The 18,003-nt window shown below is 40.6% G+C and overlaps 1 protein-coding gene across 1 annotated transcript in view; it reads left to right on the top strand.

The window, feature by feature from the left end:
* The window catches only part of LOC111871763, a 42,017-nt gene that overhangs the window by 19,059 nt on the left and 4,955 nt on the right, over positions 1 to 18,003 (top strand). Inside the window, exons 4-6 of the mRNA XM_033754394.1 lie at positions 1,811 to 1,974; positions 5,627 to 5,776; positions 14,021 to 14,216. Coding sequence (XP_033610285.1) covers positions 1,811 to 1,974; positions 5,627 to 5,776; positions 14,021 to 14,216 — 510 coding nt within the window. The remainder of the gene's footprint in view (positions 1 to 1,810; positions 1,975 to 5,626; positions 5,777 to 14,020; positions 14,217 to 18,003) is intronic.

Below are 18,003 nucleotides of genomic sequence, written 5' to 3'. Positions count from 1 at the left end.
AATTCTTGCACAACAACCATCTTATAGGGATAGAAATTAAGATGTTCGTGAATAATTTGGCACAATGAACGATTGGATATGTCTAGGGCGACTGCATGTTTGCGAGCAGAGCGTCTTGGAAATCTCAAAATCGACTGTTGAACTGCCTCCACATTTTCTGGCGTCGTAACGGTCCGTTGTCATCCTGATGATTTTTTCACCACACTCCCGGTTGTCCTAAAGTTCTCTACCCACAAAACAATCGATTGCCGGTTGGGAATTGGACCTCTGGGCTTAATTCCGAAGTGAGTATGGAACGCACGCTGCACCACCACGTAGGAATGGTTGTTCGAAAAATAGGCTTCGACAGCAAATGCACGCTACTCACTCGACCACCTCATGTTTCCTACTGAGGGGTATTAGACAGAAACTTGGGCGACTGCTGCGTTCACTGAGCCTATCCCAACTTTTCTGTGACCTCCTCTCCCTTGACAATGCATCTTCACAAAAAGAAGTTTCTGTGCCCCACCCTGTAGTATAGTCCGTATATGTAAACATTTGTCTGATAAATTTCCTATCCAGAATGGTCTAAGACAAGGAGATGCTTTATTGCCACTATTTTTCAACTTTGATTTAGAATATGCCATTAGGAAAGTCCAGGAAAACCAGGTGGGACTGAAATTAAACGAGAAACATCAGCTCTTGTTCTGTGCCGATGATATGAATCTACTGGGTGATAATATAGAGACTATAAAGAGAAACACACAAACTTTAATTGGCACTAGTAAGGAGGTTGGTCTGGAAGTAAAAACAGAGAAAACTATGTACATTTTGCTATCTCGTCACCAAAGTGCAATGCAAAATCATGACATAAAGATAGGAAACAGATGTTTTGAAAAGTGGCACAGTTCTGATATTTGGGAACAATGATAACAGATTGAAACCTGATTCAGGAGGAAATTAAGAGGAGATTGAATTCAGTTAATGCTTGCTACCATTCAGTCCAGAACCTTTTGTCTTCTCGTCTGCTGTCAAAAACCACACAAATTAGAATATACAAAACTGTAATTTTGCCTGTGGTTCTGTATGGGTGTGAAACTTGGTCTCTGACATTAAGGGAAGAACATAGAATGAGGGTGTTTGAGAACAGGGTGTTGAGGAGAATATTTGGACCGAAGAGGCATGAAGTGACAGGAGGTTGGAGAAAACTGCACAATGAGGAGTTTCATAACTTGTACTCTTCTCCGAGTATAATTAGAATGATCAAGTCAAGGAGAATGAGGTGGTCAGGGCATGTAGCACAAATGGGGAGAAGAGAAATGGATATAGGGTATTGGTGGGAAAGCCAGAAGGAAAGAGACCACTGATAAGACCAAGATGTAGGTGGGTGGACAATATTAGAATGGATCTTAGAGAGATAAAATGGAATAGTATGGCTTGGATTGATCTGGCTCAGGATAGGGACTCTTGGAAGACTCTTGTGAACATGATAATAATCCTTCAGGTTCCATAAAATGTTGGGAAGTTCTTGAGTAGCTTCACAATTGACAGCACCCTGCTGAAACTGGCCTTGGGTGATAATGATTTGTGGCTTCTCTTGCTTTAGCTGAAGGGCTCTGTGAGGTTAGATGCAAAAAGATATCATCCTGCAGAAATGTTATAATCACTGAGACTGCAGTCTTTTGGGATTTGATAGTGCTGGAGTGCTGGTGTGGTAGATGGTTACCATTGTTTTGGAAAAACATGAGGTCTCTGTCTTTTACCCTAAAACTTGGTGCTCCAACATATATTGCATTTTGGTAAATATTACATGAAACATTTGCTATTTTAGATAGTACCATTGGAACTCCGCAAGAAATTCCCCACAGCAACTGCATCATTGCTAATGGAAGTGGACGAACTCTATGAACGAGATTTAAAATATCATTGGGTTGAAAGGATTGTAAATCCTCTTCCTGGAGAAGAATTTTTTGAGGTGAAAATGCATCCGTACAGGTAATACAACTAATTTTGTTTCTGATAATCCCTTATAACATGCTGTTTTCAATGCCTATATAAATTTATATTTTGTATAGATAAGTTGGTTTCACTAGGGTGTAGAATTATGAGCTAAGATCAGTATGTCTGCAAAGTGATTTGTGTAATTTACTGTTTAGAAAATGAAACATTTATGATTAGAATTCTGCCTCTTATTCTTTTTAAAATGTTAGAGACTAAATAAATTGTTAGAATGATTTGTTAAAATTAGAATTCTTAACATACTGAACACTAAATAGTTCAGTACCCAAATTGTTTTAAATATCTTGATGACACAGATTACTTATGTTTCTTAAGTGGCAGGGAGTTAGGTGGAACCAACCTATTCTTGTCTCCAGTCTCACATGTTCCTTAATGTTGACAGGGGGGAACATGAATGAATACATACAATCATACATAACACACAGCATGAACTCATAACCATAGTTAAGAAAACTATGGTTATGAGTTCATGTTGTCTGTGTGTATGTATATATATATATATATATATATGTACACGGTGTGCCCAGGATCCGTTAGGACTCATCTTTTTAAATTTTTCCCTGCAATGCCATCTGTTGGTGAGTTGTGGCATTAAGATTCTTAAAGTTTCAGCTGTGGCTGTCTATAAATTCAAAGCACAAGCATCGCTGCATCATGTGTTCTGACCTTGAATGTAACAGTACTGTTCTGACGCTCGTCGGAAAATGGCGATTGAACAGAGAGCCGACATCAAATTTTGTTTGAAGTTAGGCAAAACAGCCGGAGAATCATACAAAATGATGAAAAGTGTGTACGGTAGTGATTGTTTGAGTTGCTTGAACATTTTCGATGGTATGCTGTATTTCGTGACGGCAGGGAGGACATTGAAGACTCTCCGCGTGCATCAAAGCCGAGAACAAGTCGCACTGAAGAAAATGTGAAAAATGTGACCAAAATCCTTGCATCAGACAGACGTGTTTCTGCAAGACTCATCGAGGATCTTTTGAACATACCAAAAAGTACTGTGCATCAAATTTTGACCAAGGATTTGGGCAAATGGAAGGTCTGTGCGCGGTTTGTACCGCATGCGCTGTCAGGCAACGAAAAACATGCCAGAGTGGAACACTGCAAAGACATGTTACAGTCGGCCCAAAGTGATACAAAATTTACAAAATCGATTGTTACTGGTGACGAGACATGGTATTTTCAATATGAGCCTCTCACACAGCGGCAGAGTGCAGCGTGGTTGAGCCCAGAGAAGCTGAAACCAAAGAAAGTGTGCATGCAAAAGAGTCGAGTAAAGACACTGCTAACTGTTTTCTTTGATTCCAAAGGAATCATTCACAAGGAATTTCTGCCCGAAGGTCAAACAGTGAATTCTGATTATTATCTTGGAGTCCTCAATCGTTTGTGGGTGAGAATTCTTAAAATTTGACCTGAATATCGAGAGCAAGGTTCCTGGTCGCTTCTCCATGACAATGCCCCACCCCACAAATCGAAGATCGTACCTGATTTTTTGGCCAGAAAAGTGGTCACAGTCCTTGATCACCCTCTGTATTCACCAGAGTTGCTCCAGCAGATTTCTGGTTGTTCCCAAAAGTTAATTTGGCAATGAAAGGAGACCGTCATGACACCATCCAGGACATCCAAAGGGAATGTACTGCAGTATTAAATGTGATTCCACAAAAGGAGTACCGTGACTGTTCTAAAAAACTTTTCAATCAATTCCAGCTATGTATTGATTCAGAAGGCGACTATTTTGAATAAAAACAGTGAAATTTTGAAAATAATTCACGTCTTGTATTTTTAATGAACACAGTCTTGACAGAACCGGGACACACTGTATGCATATCTAGGTTACATTACATTGTGCTGGACTCTATTGCCTTCGTTGAACACCCTCCCCCTCATTATACTATGCCCCTATAGGGCAGTAGAGAAACTGCATAGAATAGCTCTTGCCAGCACAGTTGATGGTTAATTTGCCCCTGTGATTCCATTTGTATGAAATCTGTCAATGAGGAACAATAATAAAAACAATAATGAATAAATCTTACATCTGACAGTGAAGTTCATGAACTCATCACAGTGTGCTTGTCATGGCAGCAGTTGACAGAAACTTCAGTATAGTTTGATGATATAGGCATATCAGCTTTCACAATTGTGTTGTTGTTAATCTATGGCAGTCTCTTTCTGAGCAGCATCTGTTATTGTCTGATTGTGTTTTGGTATGCTGTTGCAAGAATGAAAGAGCTTGAATTAGATCAATGAATGAACATTAAATTTCTTGTTAAACTTGGCAGGAGTGGAAGCGAAATCAGGGAGATATTTGTGCAAGATTATGAGGACAATGCTATGAAGAAAACAGCAGTTTACAAGTGGGTGATATGCTTTTCTGAGGGAAGAGAAAGTGTCGCTGACAAAGAGAATTGGGATTGCCAACAACGAGCAGAACTGAAGAAAATATTGCAAAAGTTTGTCAAATTGTGCGTGAAAATCACCGGCTGACTGGCAGGAGCAGAGCAGAGCAAGCAAAGATTGACAGAGAAACAGTTAGGAAAATCTTAAATTAATATCTTGACATGGGAAAGCTGTGGTAAAAAATGATCCCAAAGGAGCTCACCGAAGAGCAAAAGCAAAGAAAATTCAGAATTTACCAGGACGTTTTTGGAGAGGCAAGATGTCATCACAGGTGATGAAACATGGGTCTGCCATTGTGACCCTGAAACGAAGTCAGTCCAAATCAAGAGTAAGAACAGTGTTGTTGAATTTTTTTGGTATTAGAGGGATTGTTCATTATGAGTTTGTACCAACTGGACAAACAGTCAACCAAGTTTACTATTTGGAAGTACTGGAAAGGCTGTGTGCAGAAGTTTAGCTGGAAATGACCTGAACTTTTTGCCAACAACTCATGGATCTTGCATCAGAACAATGCACCTGCTCACATGGTACTGTCTGTGAGGTAGTTTTTAGCTAGTAAACAAATAACTACTGAAACACCCTCCCTGTTCATGGGATCTAGCTCCCAATGATTGTTTTTTCCTGTTCCTGAAGACAAATTAAATATTGATAGGAAGGCATTTTGATGACATTGATGACATCAGGAGTAATATGACAGCAGCTCTGAAGGCCATTCCACAAAACCGGTTCCAAAATTGTTTTGAAGGGTGGACTAGGCGCTGACATAGGTGCATAGCTTCCCAAAGGGAGTACTTTGAAGGCAATCACAATGATATTCTGCAATGAGGTATGTAGCACTTTTACCTCGATGAGTTCACGAACTTTATTGTCAGACCACCTAGAGTACTCACAATATGAATCGTGCAGATGCTCTAAATAACCAGTGTGCAGGTAGCAATATACCTGAAAGATGGAATTTTTTGACTACCTGAGTGAAGTAAACTCCACAAGAATGACGGTCCTCATTGGAGTTACTGTGCGCCAAGATTTAAACACATGGAATCGTACTTCCATGTCTTCAGTTCATGATGATTAGTTGCATAAAGCAATGTTTCTAAGAGAATGCAAATTGTGATATCAGAATTTCAAGTAATTGAATGATTTTGGTGTCATGTGACATAAATTTCTTTTTATGCATAGCAAGGGATAGTCAGTTAACTTATATTTATCAGTGAAATGTTTATTCTAGGAAGGGCAGGAGCAAGAACTATCACAAGTTTCTGGAGACAGTGAGGTATATGGACAAGAGACTTCTGTTAACACATATCCTTATGAGAAGACTCGTAGATCGGACTGTAACGTGTGTGCCTCCACTACTCACCAATTTCACCAAATACAGGTAACATATTCCATCTTCTGGGATATAAAGCAGTTTGTTGAATGTAACCAATGTTTCAGAGGAGCATGTCACCTCCATCTTCAGGGGTAAAAATTAACCTAACCTGCATGAAACATGTTGGAAATAGAACTTGCTTCATGCTGGATTCCTACTTGTCTTACTCTTCAACCCTAAAGATAGATGTGACATATTCCCTCAAAATGTTGGTTGAATTTCAGTGGACTACACAATGTTATATCCCAAAATATGGAACTCTTTGTAACCACTTCCATAAGAACTCAAATCCTATAACTTACTAACTCCATGGAGATGAACCCTTCTTGAGAAACCACCAGCTGAGTGGCTATTCAAGAATTTCAAAACATTGGAACCCAGAGTTTCATTACCATGTTCACAGCAGCCTTCCTCTGGCCCTTACCCCAAGCCAGATGAACCCAATCTGTGCTGCCACACATTGTCTCTCTAAAATCAATTTTAATTATCCCCCACCTACGTCTAGGTCTTCTTGGTTGTATGTTTCCTCCTGGCTTTCCTACAAAAATGCAACAGGTCGTTTCCGGTTATTTTTGGGTCCCCCTTCGTATGTCCTGCCCATCTTGTCCTTGACTTGATCATTATAATTGGCAAAGAGTAGAAATGATGAAGCTCCTCATTATGCAGTTTTCTCGAACTCCTCTCACTTCATCTTTCTTTGGTCCAAATATTCTCCTCAACTCCCTCTGTTTGTCCGTTAATGGCAGAGACCAAGTTTCACACCCATACAGAGCGAGAGGCAGAATTATGGTTTTCTACAAGTATGTGTATATTCTGATTGTCACTTTTTTAGACAGCAGATGGGAAAACAAAAGGTTCTGAACTTAATGGTAGCAAGCATTACTGGAATTCAGTCTCCTCTTGATTTCCTCCTGAATCAAATTTCGACTTGTTACTGTGGTTCCAAAATATGTGAACTGTGCCACATTTTCAGAGGATCTGTTAGGTATCTTTCTGTCATGATTTTTCCCTGCATTCTGGTGACAGGACAGCAATATAGACTTGGTTTTTTCTGTGTTTACTTTAAGATGACCTCCTAACTAGCATAAATTAAAGTTTGTATGCTTTTCTTTATGGTATCTCTGTTATCTCCAAGTAGATTCACATCATCAGCAAAGATCAGTAGCTAAAATGACTCATTTAATTTCAGTTCCACCTGGTTTTCATGGGCCTTCCTAATGGCATACTCTAAAGCAAAGTTGAAAAGCTCAAGCATTAAATCACGACCTTGTTTTGAACCATTTTAGATTGGAAAATTATCGGACCTATACGGACCTTACCACACATTTCGTTTGAACACATTTTAATCAGCCTAATTAGTTTCATGTGTACACCAAACTCTTATCAGTATATTGTACAATACTTCCCTCCTTACTGAATGTCTATGAATGGCTGATGCACTGTCTTGTTTCACCCCCATTGTTCTCCAGTATCTGACAAATGCAAATATCTGATCTGTAATTGATCTGTTACATCGAAACCCACACTGATGATCCCCAATAATTTCACCTATGTATGGACTTAACCTTGAGAGAAGAATATTAGATAAAATTTTGTATGAAGTTGATAACAGTTGTATTCCATGATAATTACTACAGTCAGTTTTATCGCCCTTATTGTGAATTTGGACAATAATAGACTCCTTCCACTGATCAAGCAATTCATTCTTACTCCAAATACATGAAATTAATTAGTTTTGGATCACAAACTGTAATGTTTCATCTCCTGATCGAATGCATTCTGCCAGAATTTGGTCACTACCTGGTGATTTACACTTATTCAATTTTGCAATAACAATTTCAGCTTCAAAAGGACTAGGGTCAGGTACTAATGGCTTAGCTATATATAATTCTCTCTGCCCAACATCACTGACCCTATGTACATTCAGTAACTGAGAGAAGTAGTTCTTCTGCCCATTCAAAATGTTGTGGGAATCTGCAAGTAGATCACCATTCTCATCCTTCACTAAGTTACTGGTAGGCTGGTAACCCCTCTTAAAGTCATTTATTCCTCTTTACAGGTCTCTAATGTTCTTGTTCTTACTGTTCATTGCAAGCTCATCAATTTTGTCTTTCAGATATTCCATCTTTTTGTTCCTGAAATGCCTGCTGGCTTCATGTCTTATATTGTTCAGATTATCCCAATCTATTTCACTTGTAACCTGTAACCACTGCAATTTGGCTTTTTCTTTGATCTAATAATTTTGAGCACCTTTCACCAAACCATGGTTTATACTTCTTCAATCCAAATCTAGATATTCTCTCTGATAGGTTCTTGTGCTCTTTTTATATCCAACTCAGTGTCTAAGTTTTCCAGAGCTGCAAATCTATTTGAGATTTCAACACAGTAGTGCTCTTTACCCTGTACCTCTTTTAATTTCTTGAGATTGGACCTTTCCATGTGAACTCTATGCCTTTGTTTTTCTTTTCACTGCCAATCTTTCCTAAGTTTTGCTGCCACCAGATAGTGGTCAGTCTCATAGCCTGTATAGTATAATAATTTGTTTTTAACTCCTCACTTTTTCTAATACAGTAAAATAGAGTAAAATCAACCACAGAATTGAATGCACATCATTTCAGTGTAGCTATAGAATTGGGAACTGTAGTGTCAGTCTCCAGAGATAGGGACTAGCTCTATTGATTGGGCCCAATTGAGCAGGTTTTACCTGAAGACAGAGACAGAATCCAGTCTCTGAAAGACTGTGTTCTGAAAGTGAACAGGACACTGTGTTCAGATAAAGACAGGATGACTGATAATGTCCAGAAAGGTAATATTTGTAGTAATGCATCATTGTCACACACTTTTAGATCTTATTAGTGTCAGTGGTGGATGGAGTAGGAAAAGCTAAGGACACATTATTGTATTACATCATAGTCATGTATCTATTGAGTTACAGATGGCAGGAACATTGATAAGATGCACTAGTCAGGCAGTGAGATAAGGCCATGGATTTGAGATCTTGCTCACATATAATAGACATACTAGAAGAAGAACTAAGTTATGAGAATAGCGGCCTCTGTAGTCTAGAGGTAACGTTCCCACCTCATGACTCGTAGTACGCGGGTTCAAATACCAGGCGGAGGTCGTCGAATTTTTAAGGATGGAAAAAATCAGGGAACAAGTCCTCCGGGAGGGACTTTAAGCCGTGGGTCCCGTATTGTAGCTTTACGGCATGTAAAAGAACCTCATATCTCCAAAGGAGGTCACTGAGCCAAATTAATGGACGTTTCCCACCCAACAGCAGTCTCTAATACCTCTGGTAGGTGGGGGAAGCATTATAGATACCTCTCAGCTAGTAGAGCCGGTCTCGCTGGCTGGGCGGGACTGATGGTAAGCACCAATAGATATAGATATAGAGACTGGTAGAAATCATAGAGGGAAGCACAATGGACCAATACAGGTCTCAGTGCATGGGGAAACCCACCCTCTCCAATAACTAACTAACTAACTAACTAACTAACTAACTAGTTTTATGATGAGTTTTATAAATGGATAGCTTGTGTCACATTCTTTAGCTGTCCATCGGAGCTCATAATATTCCTGCCCCATAATGGACAGGTGAATGCCACAACACCATTCATGCTCAGAAGCAGTATCTGATGTAATTCAATTCCCATCCAAATCTAGATAATTTAATTTTGTTTAAATGCTCCTATGCCAGGGCTGAGCACATTTTGTGTGAAGACTAGCACTTATCATGGAAGGTTTTTCTCCAGTTTTTCCTGGGCTACCCATTTGAATGTTGTGTGGAACATACTGCATTTCATGTATGGTAAATGCAGTCAGAATTGCACACCTGGCATAGTAGTTGGCACCGATAATATTACATCCAAGGTGCATATCGTCACAACCAAAATATGAGATCACCAAGCTGTGTGTCAATGAGTCTTTGTAAAGTTTGGTGTGTATATCAAGGTAACTGAACCCATCTCGATGGCGTACTTTGTAAATCCCTCCCGTCAGTCTGTGTCTATGTGTATCCTTCATACTGTTGCAAGGTAATGGCTCTTCTAAATGTATCCCTCCATTCAGTGCTAGGCAACTGCTCGGTAAACACATTCCCATAACAGTGAATACACACAACTGTTAGATGCATCATTTTCTATGTAGTCCATGTCTCATCAAACGAGAGTAATGGGTTTGACTGTGTATATCCTTATGTTTGCTAGGTCAGAACTTGGTAAAGATATTCCTGCAGTAATGAAAAATTGTGGGTGCGTTGTATTCTGTATGGTCCATGTCATGTCAAAGGAAAGTAGGTGATTAATTCCTTCCAGAACTTCTTGTTAATTCTTCTAACACTGAACCTTCATTCGAGCCCATAAAAGACAACACAGAAGCATTTCCTCTGAACTTTTCCTCCCAATTCATATTGTACGGAACTAAAAGTTTCATTCAAAGAGGAGACTAGACCCAATTCTTTGCCTTGTTGAGCCTTTCAACAGCCTCACACCATATTTCATTTGGAATCTGTCTTTATTTTATCCTTCCATTTATATCCATTTGTCTCATGTGATATCTTTCCAGATTTTGTGACCAAACTTATGTACACATTTCTTATTCCTACCTCTGTACATTCACTGCCTGTCTTACCCTCTTTGATTTACTCTTTGAATAATATTCAGCATAAAGAACTCTACATTTTTAACGGTAAACATTTTTTTACAAGTTATTATTTATTTTCTAAGAAGATTGGCTAGATCTGTAATACTTCTGATTTGTTTCTGTGAGGTCCCTGGTTCAGACTTTGGTGAAGATAACAACTCTTGTTGACAGTTTTTTTTTTTTAATATTGTCACATGTTGGGTATGTCACGCGACAAATAACTTCACGCCATCAAGGATGTAACAGATATTTATTGTGCTTCACTTCTACACTCACACTTCACAATTGTTATCACTTGCAGTATCACAACTACTGCCTCTGCTTCTAGGCTTATACTGCCTTCTGTGGCTGTGACATCTCACCTGTCCTTGGCCGAGGCTAGATCCCAACTGTTCAACTGCGACTATCCCGAGACTGTCTTGGTGAATGTCTTACCTTCTTATATCCACCGCTGTTGCTACGCAATGAACCTTCTGTTGTAACCATGGAGACTCGCTGTTGGAATTACAATACTACTCTTGTTACTTCCTATGCAGTGGTCTGTTCTAGCGTTTCCATGGAAATAACCCTTCTGGATTCCAAACATGTGACATTACTTTCCTCAGTCCCTTCAAGGAAATGTGGGATAGTACCTTAAATTAGGCCGTGGATGATTCCTTCCACAATGCTCCCAGTTTATTATTTGCTATCATCTAATAATTCAACACTGTATAATATGACATAAACTGAGCAGTAAACCATCACCACCACCATCTGAGGAGAATGTGAGGAAATAAATAGACATTCAACCTTTGAAATGCAAAGAATCTATCATTTCATCATATGTTGCTCTCAGGGATTCAAGTAGCAACAACACTATTGTTTGACACTTTCTATGATGGATGCTCTGGCCATAAATATAAAACTTCAACTCAGGTTGAAACATTTAGTTGTAAATTGTGCAAACAATTATTTTGATTGCCAATTTATGTTCATGTGGTTATATTCATTATAGTGTGACATGTTGCACAATGGAGAACCCCTCCCTAACCTGCAGCAACATGCCAACTCAGGCCACAGTGACGTGGCGGATGAGTCAGCGCTCCCTCCCCCCCCCTCCGCGGTGACATAACGCTGAACGCTACATCCCGTAACCAACTTCCAACAGCGTTGCTACGTAACAGGCAAACACAGCCACTATATAAGAGAGCTGCACTGCCTGCGAGTGAGTTGAAATGTGGCCATCGCCAAGTTCAGTAGTAGTCGAGCCAGTGTGTTATCAACAGTTCTCCAGTCAACAGACTACAGTTGGAGTATAGCAGCTGTCGTTGAAAGAAGAACCGGACGTGCGTGTAATTGTGTAATTGGGAGTGTGTGATACAGTGATACATAGCTCCCCTACTGTAAACGTGTAGACTACTGAAGAGAGAGTGAATTGATTTGTGAATAGGGTTATAAAGTGTGAAACCCCGCAACTGTGTTATAATTAATTGTAGCCGAGACTGGTAGGTTGTTAAATAAACCAGTTAACAATCCGAACGGTGTCTTCAGTTACCCAACACGTTACACTGGTGTCAGAAGTGGGATTTGGACTTACACACGTGACCAACGAGATTCGAACTCAAGACATGTTACATCTGGTGTCAGAATTGGTTTACGAACTTGAACGCACCTCGACAAATAATTGAATTATTGTGCATCGAGTACTTTACTGCTACAAAATGGAGATGCAGCAGATGATGGAAATGCTGCTTAAGGAAATCAGAGCTGGCCAAGAAAAAGCAGATACCTACCGAGTGCAAATACAAGAAATGTTCCGAACCCATCAGGAAGAAATGAAGGCCCTGCAAGAAAATTGGAAGAAAGACAAAGAGGATATGCTGAAAAATATGAGGTCCAACCAAGAAAAAGCAGACATCATGCTGGCAAAATTAGATGCCAATCAAGAAAAGGCAGCGGCCGACAAGGAAGAATTAAAGGCCACAATGCGATCTATGCCGTCAGAGTTGGATCAGACACTCCAACATAAAATTGAAGCTATCCAAGCAAGGACGGCCGCCATGAGAGACAATATGGTGAATGCCAACCAAAATGAGACGATGGCCTGCCAAGAGATCGAGGCACATCTAGAAGAAGAAGAGCCAGCCTCAGTGGACATGACACCTGAAGCGGCAGAATTACGAGAGGTACCCATAGAAGACGCCGAAGTAATACCGGTCAGAGAACCGAAGAAGAAAAGGCGTAGGGACCAAAACAAGCGACAAAAGAAAGTTTCGACACAGAAAAATTGCGGACCCCAGAACAAATTGGCCGTCGTCAGCAGGAAGGTGTCCCGCCATGCAAGAGTGTCATGGCGCCGGAGAAACGTCTTCAGGAAATCTTGGACCCAAGGAGATCATGCGTCCCGGATAAAGTTGGCTGCCATCTGCAGGAAGACACCCCGTCGTGCGACAGTGGCACGACGTTGGAGAAATGCCTCCAAGAAGGAAACTCCTCAGGGAACCTTCAGATGCTGGAGAAAGGACTTGGCGCCATGGTCCCATACCAGCAAGTGGCTGGAAGACCAGGAGGAACGACGACATCAGCAAGTGCAAACAACGCATCAAGGGCTGTTACGTCAACATAAGGAACTTCTCATGGAAGACATAAACAAGGACTGGACACTGCGGAAGTGTTGACCCCCTCCAAAGCGGAAAGAGAAACAACGGATCGGGGAGGAACCAGTAATGTAGAAGTACCGGCCTCCCAAGGAAGAGTGAAAGTGATGGATGGATGAATGGAATACAATTGGATCTTCTGGTGAGCTGAAAGGAAACCGCTCGAGACGAGCAGGTCTTAAGAGGGGAGCGGTTGTAATGGCTGGAGAACAGATGCCACAAGAAGAGCCTCCGAAGCAAAGGGATGGGGTGCACCATTAGGCTATTCGGGACGAACAGCCTTAAGGAGGGAGCAGTGTGACATGTTGCGCAATGGAGAACCCCTCCCTACCCCGCAGCAACATGCCAACTGAGGCCACAGTGACATGGCGGATGAGTCAGCGCTCCCGTAGCGTGCAACGCTACGTACCCGTAACCAACTTCCAACAGCGTTGCTACGTAACAGGCAAACACAGCCACTCTATAAGAGAGCTGCACTGCCTGCGAGTGAGTTGAAATGTGGCCATCGCCGAGTTCAGTAGTAGTTGAGCCATTGTGTTATCAACAGTTCTCCAGTCAGCAGACTACAGTTGGAGTATAGCAGCCATTGCGGAAAGAAGAACCGGATGTGTGTGTAATTGTGTAATTGGGAGTGTGTGATACAGTGATACATAGCTCCCCTACTGTAAACGTGTAGACTACTAAAGACAGAGTGAATTGATTTGCAAATAGGGTTATAAATCGTGAAACCCCGCAAGAGTGTGAAGAGATTATCGTGAATAGGGTTATAAAGTGTGAAACCCCGCAACTGTGTTATAATTAATTGTAGCTGAGACTGGTAGGTTGTTAAATAAACCAATTAACGATCTCTACGGCGTCTAACAGTAACGAAACACATTACAATATGATAAAATTATGTCTACCTTTGTTTTTATATAAGCCTATATGGTACTTTCAGTATGAATACCTACTTTCTATAATTATATTTCAGAAATTTGGGGCCAATAGGAATAGAGAAATTGAAAGAATTAATTGCTACAGATCTAAAGAAAGCTGATGATATAGTGAGCAAAGTCATGTTTACCAGCATAGTAAAATTATTTCTGGAGAAGGATTGCATGGTTGGAATTCCACGGGAGTTCTGGCCACAGTTTGTGAAGTGTGCCACTTACATTGTGGCAAATGAGGTAATGTATGTACATTTTAGTATATTTGGTGTTATTTTACCAGGATAGTTATGCCAAATTATATCATTTAAATAAAAATGGAAGTATTTTCTTTATATTCTCTGCAGAACACAATATTATACGTTATAATTAACCATGGCAACTCAGGTTCATCATTGAAATGCACAGATTTTTTATATGAAGTACTGATACTGGATTTCTTACTGATTATTCTGAGAGATAATTCAGCATATATTATGCAATACAATACATAAATATTATTTAACTATGTGCTATGTATGTAACTTGGATGACCTAGGTAAAGATGGGAGGATAATATTAAACTGGATGTTAAAGGAATAGGATGTGAGGGCGGGGAATTGACTGGCTTATGATAAGAGCCCAGTGAAAGTGTTCTATAAAAGATTAAGAATTCTGACCAAATTGATGACTATCAACTGCTGCATGAAGTTCTTTATATTCCAAACAGATGTGGAATATTTAAATTATTGGCTAATTAGTACATATTAACTTCAAGCTCTGTATGTGTGGTGTCCTATTTAGAGTTCAGTCTTTGACATGAAAATGGATGAAGACAGATTTAGAGCATATTTAAGCACATAAGTAATATTTTCCCATTATCATACTGTCACTAAATACAGTATGCGCCAAAATATGCAGTACTGAAACTCGCGCATCTTGAATGCGCAAGCCTGTTTGTCGATGGGGTATAGCTCCAGCTGCACGTGTTCCCAGTAGTGAAAAGGAAGCTGTGTTGTGCAGTTGTTGGAAATGGGTCTCTTGACAGAGGAGATAGTATTCATAGTTGAGTATTATTTCATCTCATATGGAAGTGGTCACCAGACAACTTGCTTCCTTGGTTTTGAGCAGCCAGATGTTATCGTCCAGAAACCGCTACATAGTACACACATGACGATATGGTGTGCTGTCTCAGCACCCAGTATATTAGACCCCTATTTCATTGAGGATGAGGAAGGCAATGCTCTTACCTTCACCCAAGAATGCTACAGGGACATGGTGACTGGACCATTTCTTCAGGATTTGAGAAGGTTATGTCGTGCAAGGGGCCTTCACATGAATATACAGTGGTATCATTTCAGTACTGTATTTTTGGTGCCTACTGTAGTTGCATTTATTTAAAATGAAAATGAATTGTATTATTGTAAACGCAGTTCATGATCTCATCCTGCAACCTGAGCACATGCAATGGATAAAAATTGGGTGGGTGGCATGTATTATGTTGCGTGTTTGCAAAGGGCTCCCATCTAGACAACAGAATTTCAACTCTTATAAATGATGTTCCAGTGCTCTTGCTCATCATAACAGGAGCTGTATGTGATTGAGGTGAGGTTACATAATGGTAGTTCAGACCTATTATGTTATTGTTGAACTATGATGGAATGTTCTGTCATCCACAGTGAAAGTGTTAATAATTTTACTTAATAACTTACAAATTAAATGTTTTTATGGAGTTTGAAGCATGTAATAGAAGATATCTGTGATCTGGGATGTAACAATCTCTGGTATGGTGAAAACCTACGTATGTTTCGGAGACATGTTGCTTTCGTCTTCAGGGTTGAAGAGTAAATGAAGCAAGGAATCAGCATGAAGCAGTCATCAAGCAGAGTTTCTTGCTTGGCTTACTCTTCAACCCTGAAGATGGTAGTGATATGTTTCTTCAAAACATCTATTGACTTTAACCAGACTACAATGTGTCATAACCCAAAAGACAACGCCCTTCACAGCCATATACTATAAAAGTAGTGGCAACACTGCTGTAACATGAAAGATGTGCGTCAGGTGGCAATAGCGCCGTCTGTAGCTGATAGCAGAAGTTCAGTTGAAGTAGTGCAGTGAGTGGCTCTGGTTGTGTTTAATTGAGTTGCATTGTGCATCGTCCTGAACTACAGGAGTCCAGTTCAAGCACCCTAACAACGTGTTGATGAAACAAGAACAACGCTCCTGGATAAAAATTGAAGTTGCACGAGGTCATAGTGCACAAACATGTTATCAGGGACTGCGAAAAGCATGTGGTGATGCTGCTGTGCCATATCGCACAGTGGCACGATAGGTGAAATTGTTCTGTGAAGGGAGGGATGCCATTCAGGACAGTCGTTCAGGATGTCCTCTTGTTGACAACTACACAACTCACCTTCTTGCTTCTCTCCTGGATGTTGATCGTTGATGGGCTGGGTGGGAGTTAGCTGCTGAAGTAGGCGTATGTCACAAAACCGTGTTCCGCATTCTGCACGATATTCTTGGATACTGCAAAATTGCAGTGCATTGGGTACCCCATACAATGTCCGAGGTGCAACAATGGCAGCGTTATGCAATTGCACAGGACTTGTTGGACTGGTGCCAGAGGGAAAGTGACGACTTCCTCGGGAGGATTATCACTCTGGACGGAACTTGGGCTTGCTCATACAAACCGCACTTGAAGCGACAGTCAAATGAATGGAAGCATCCTGGCTCTCCTCATCCAAAGAAAGTGCGCCCTACACAGAGTAATGTGAAGGTGATGTTCATTGTGGCATATGATACTGATGGAATGATACTGCACCAAACTGTATGTCAACAACAGACAGTAAATGCTGCCTACTACTGCAATTTCCTGCATAACCATCTTTATCCAACACTCGGGAGAAAGTTATAACACTTGTTGGCAATGAACCCCATCATCCTTCATGAAAATGCAAGGGCTCACACTGCTGATGCTGTCAAGGATCTCCTTCGCCGCGATGGGAGATACTGCAACATCCGTCACTCACCCGATATTAGTCCGTGTGATTATGATCTCTTTGCCAAAATGGAAGAACCACTGCGAGGGACACGTTACAACACAAGAGAGGAGATTATTCATGCTGTAGGGCCGTTACTGCTGGACATCAACAGAAGTGGATGCGCTGATGGTGTACGACGCCTTCCACAAATTTGGCAGAAGGTGGAATACTTGGGGGGGGGGCGATTATATTGAAGGAATGTAAGTGTGTTTACCTCAAGTAATAAAGTCATTTCAGAACTATAGAGGTGTTGCCACTACTTTTTATCCAACCTATGTATATTTTATTGATGAAACAAGACTAGGGGTTACATGGCTGATAGCTGTATCTGCAGTCTGCAATATTGGGTGAGACACTTAAAAGATGGTAGCAAAGACATCACTGGTCTTCTCAGCAGTCAGCTAGGAACCACCCCCATGGAAGGCAATGGGCAAAAAGCTGATATGCTCATCTCAGAAGATTGAAGGGTACTGGTTTAGGGAAATCATAGTAGAGCTTGGCATTGGGTACAGTATCATGCAGAAGATAATTAAGACTTTGGGATACCAGAAAATTTAATACTGTTTTGGGGGTTCCCTGACTGCTGGCAGAGAAGCAGAAAAGGCCGTACGTGGATGTGTCATTTCAGTTGCTTCAACAACATGCTGCCTAGGATGAGGACTTCCTACTTAATATCATAACTGGTAGTGAAAGCTGGTTCCACTATTTTAATACCAAACAAAACAACAGAGTGCTGGAATGGCATCTCACTGCATCTTCCAAAAGAAGAAGGCTAGAACCATACATTAGCCTGAAAAATTATGGAAACACTTTTCTGGGATGCTGAAGGGTGCATAATATTTGATTTCCTGCCCAGAAAGGGAACTGTTAACGCAGTTCAGTATGTTCAAATGCCACAGGAACTGTGAAATGGCCTTCATGACAAGTTCATGCTGAAAAAAGCATGATTCTTGAACACAGTAATGTAAGTCCTCACACTGCAGAACTGACATTAGGGAAAACTAACA

Source organism: Cryptotermes secundus, unplaced genomic scaffold (assembly GCF_002891405.2).
Source record: "Cryptotermes secundus unplaced genomic scaffold, Csec_1.0 scaffold742, whole genome shotgun sequence".
Taxonomy (NCBI): domain Eukaryota; kingdom Metazoa; phylum Arthropoda; class Insecta; order Blattodea; family Kalotermitidae; genus Cryptotermes; species Cryptotermes secundus.
This window is presented reverse-complemented; position numbering and strand designations above follow the sequence as displayed.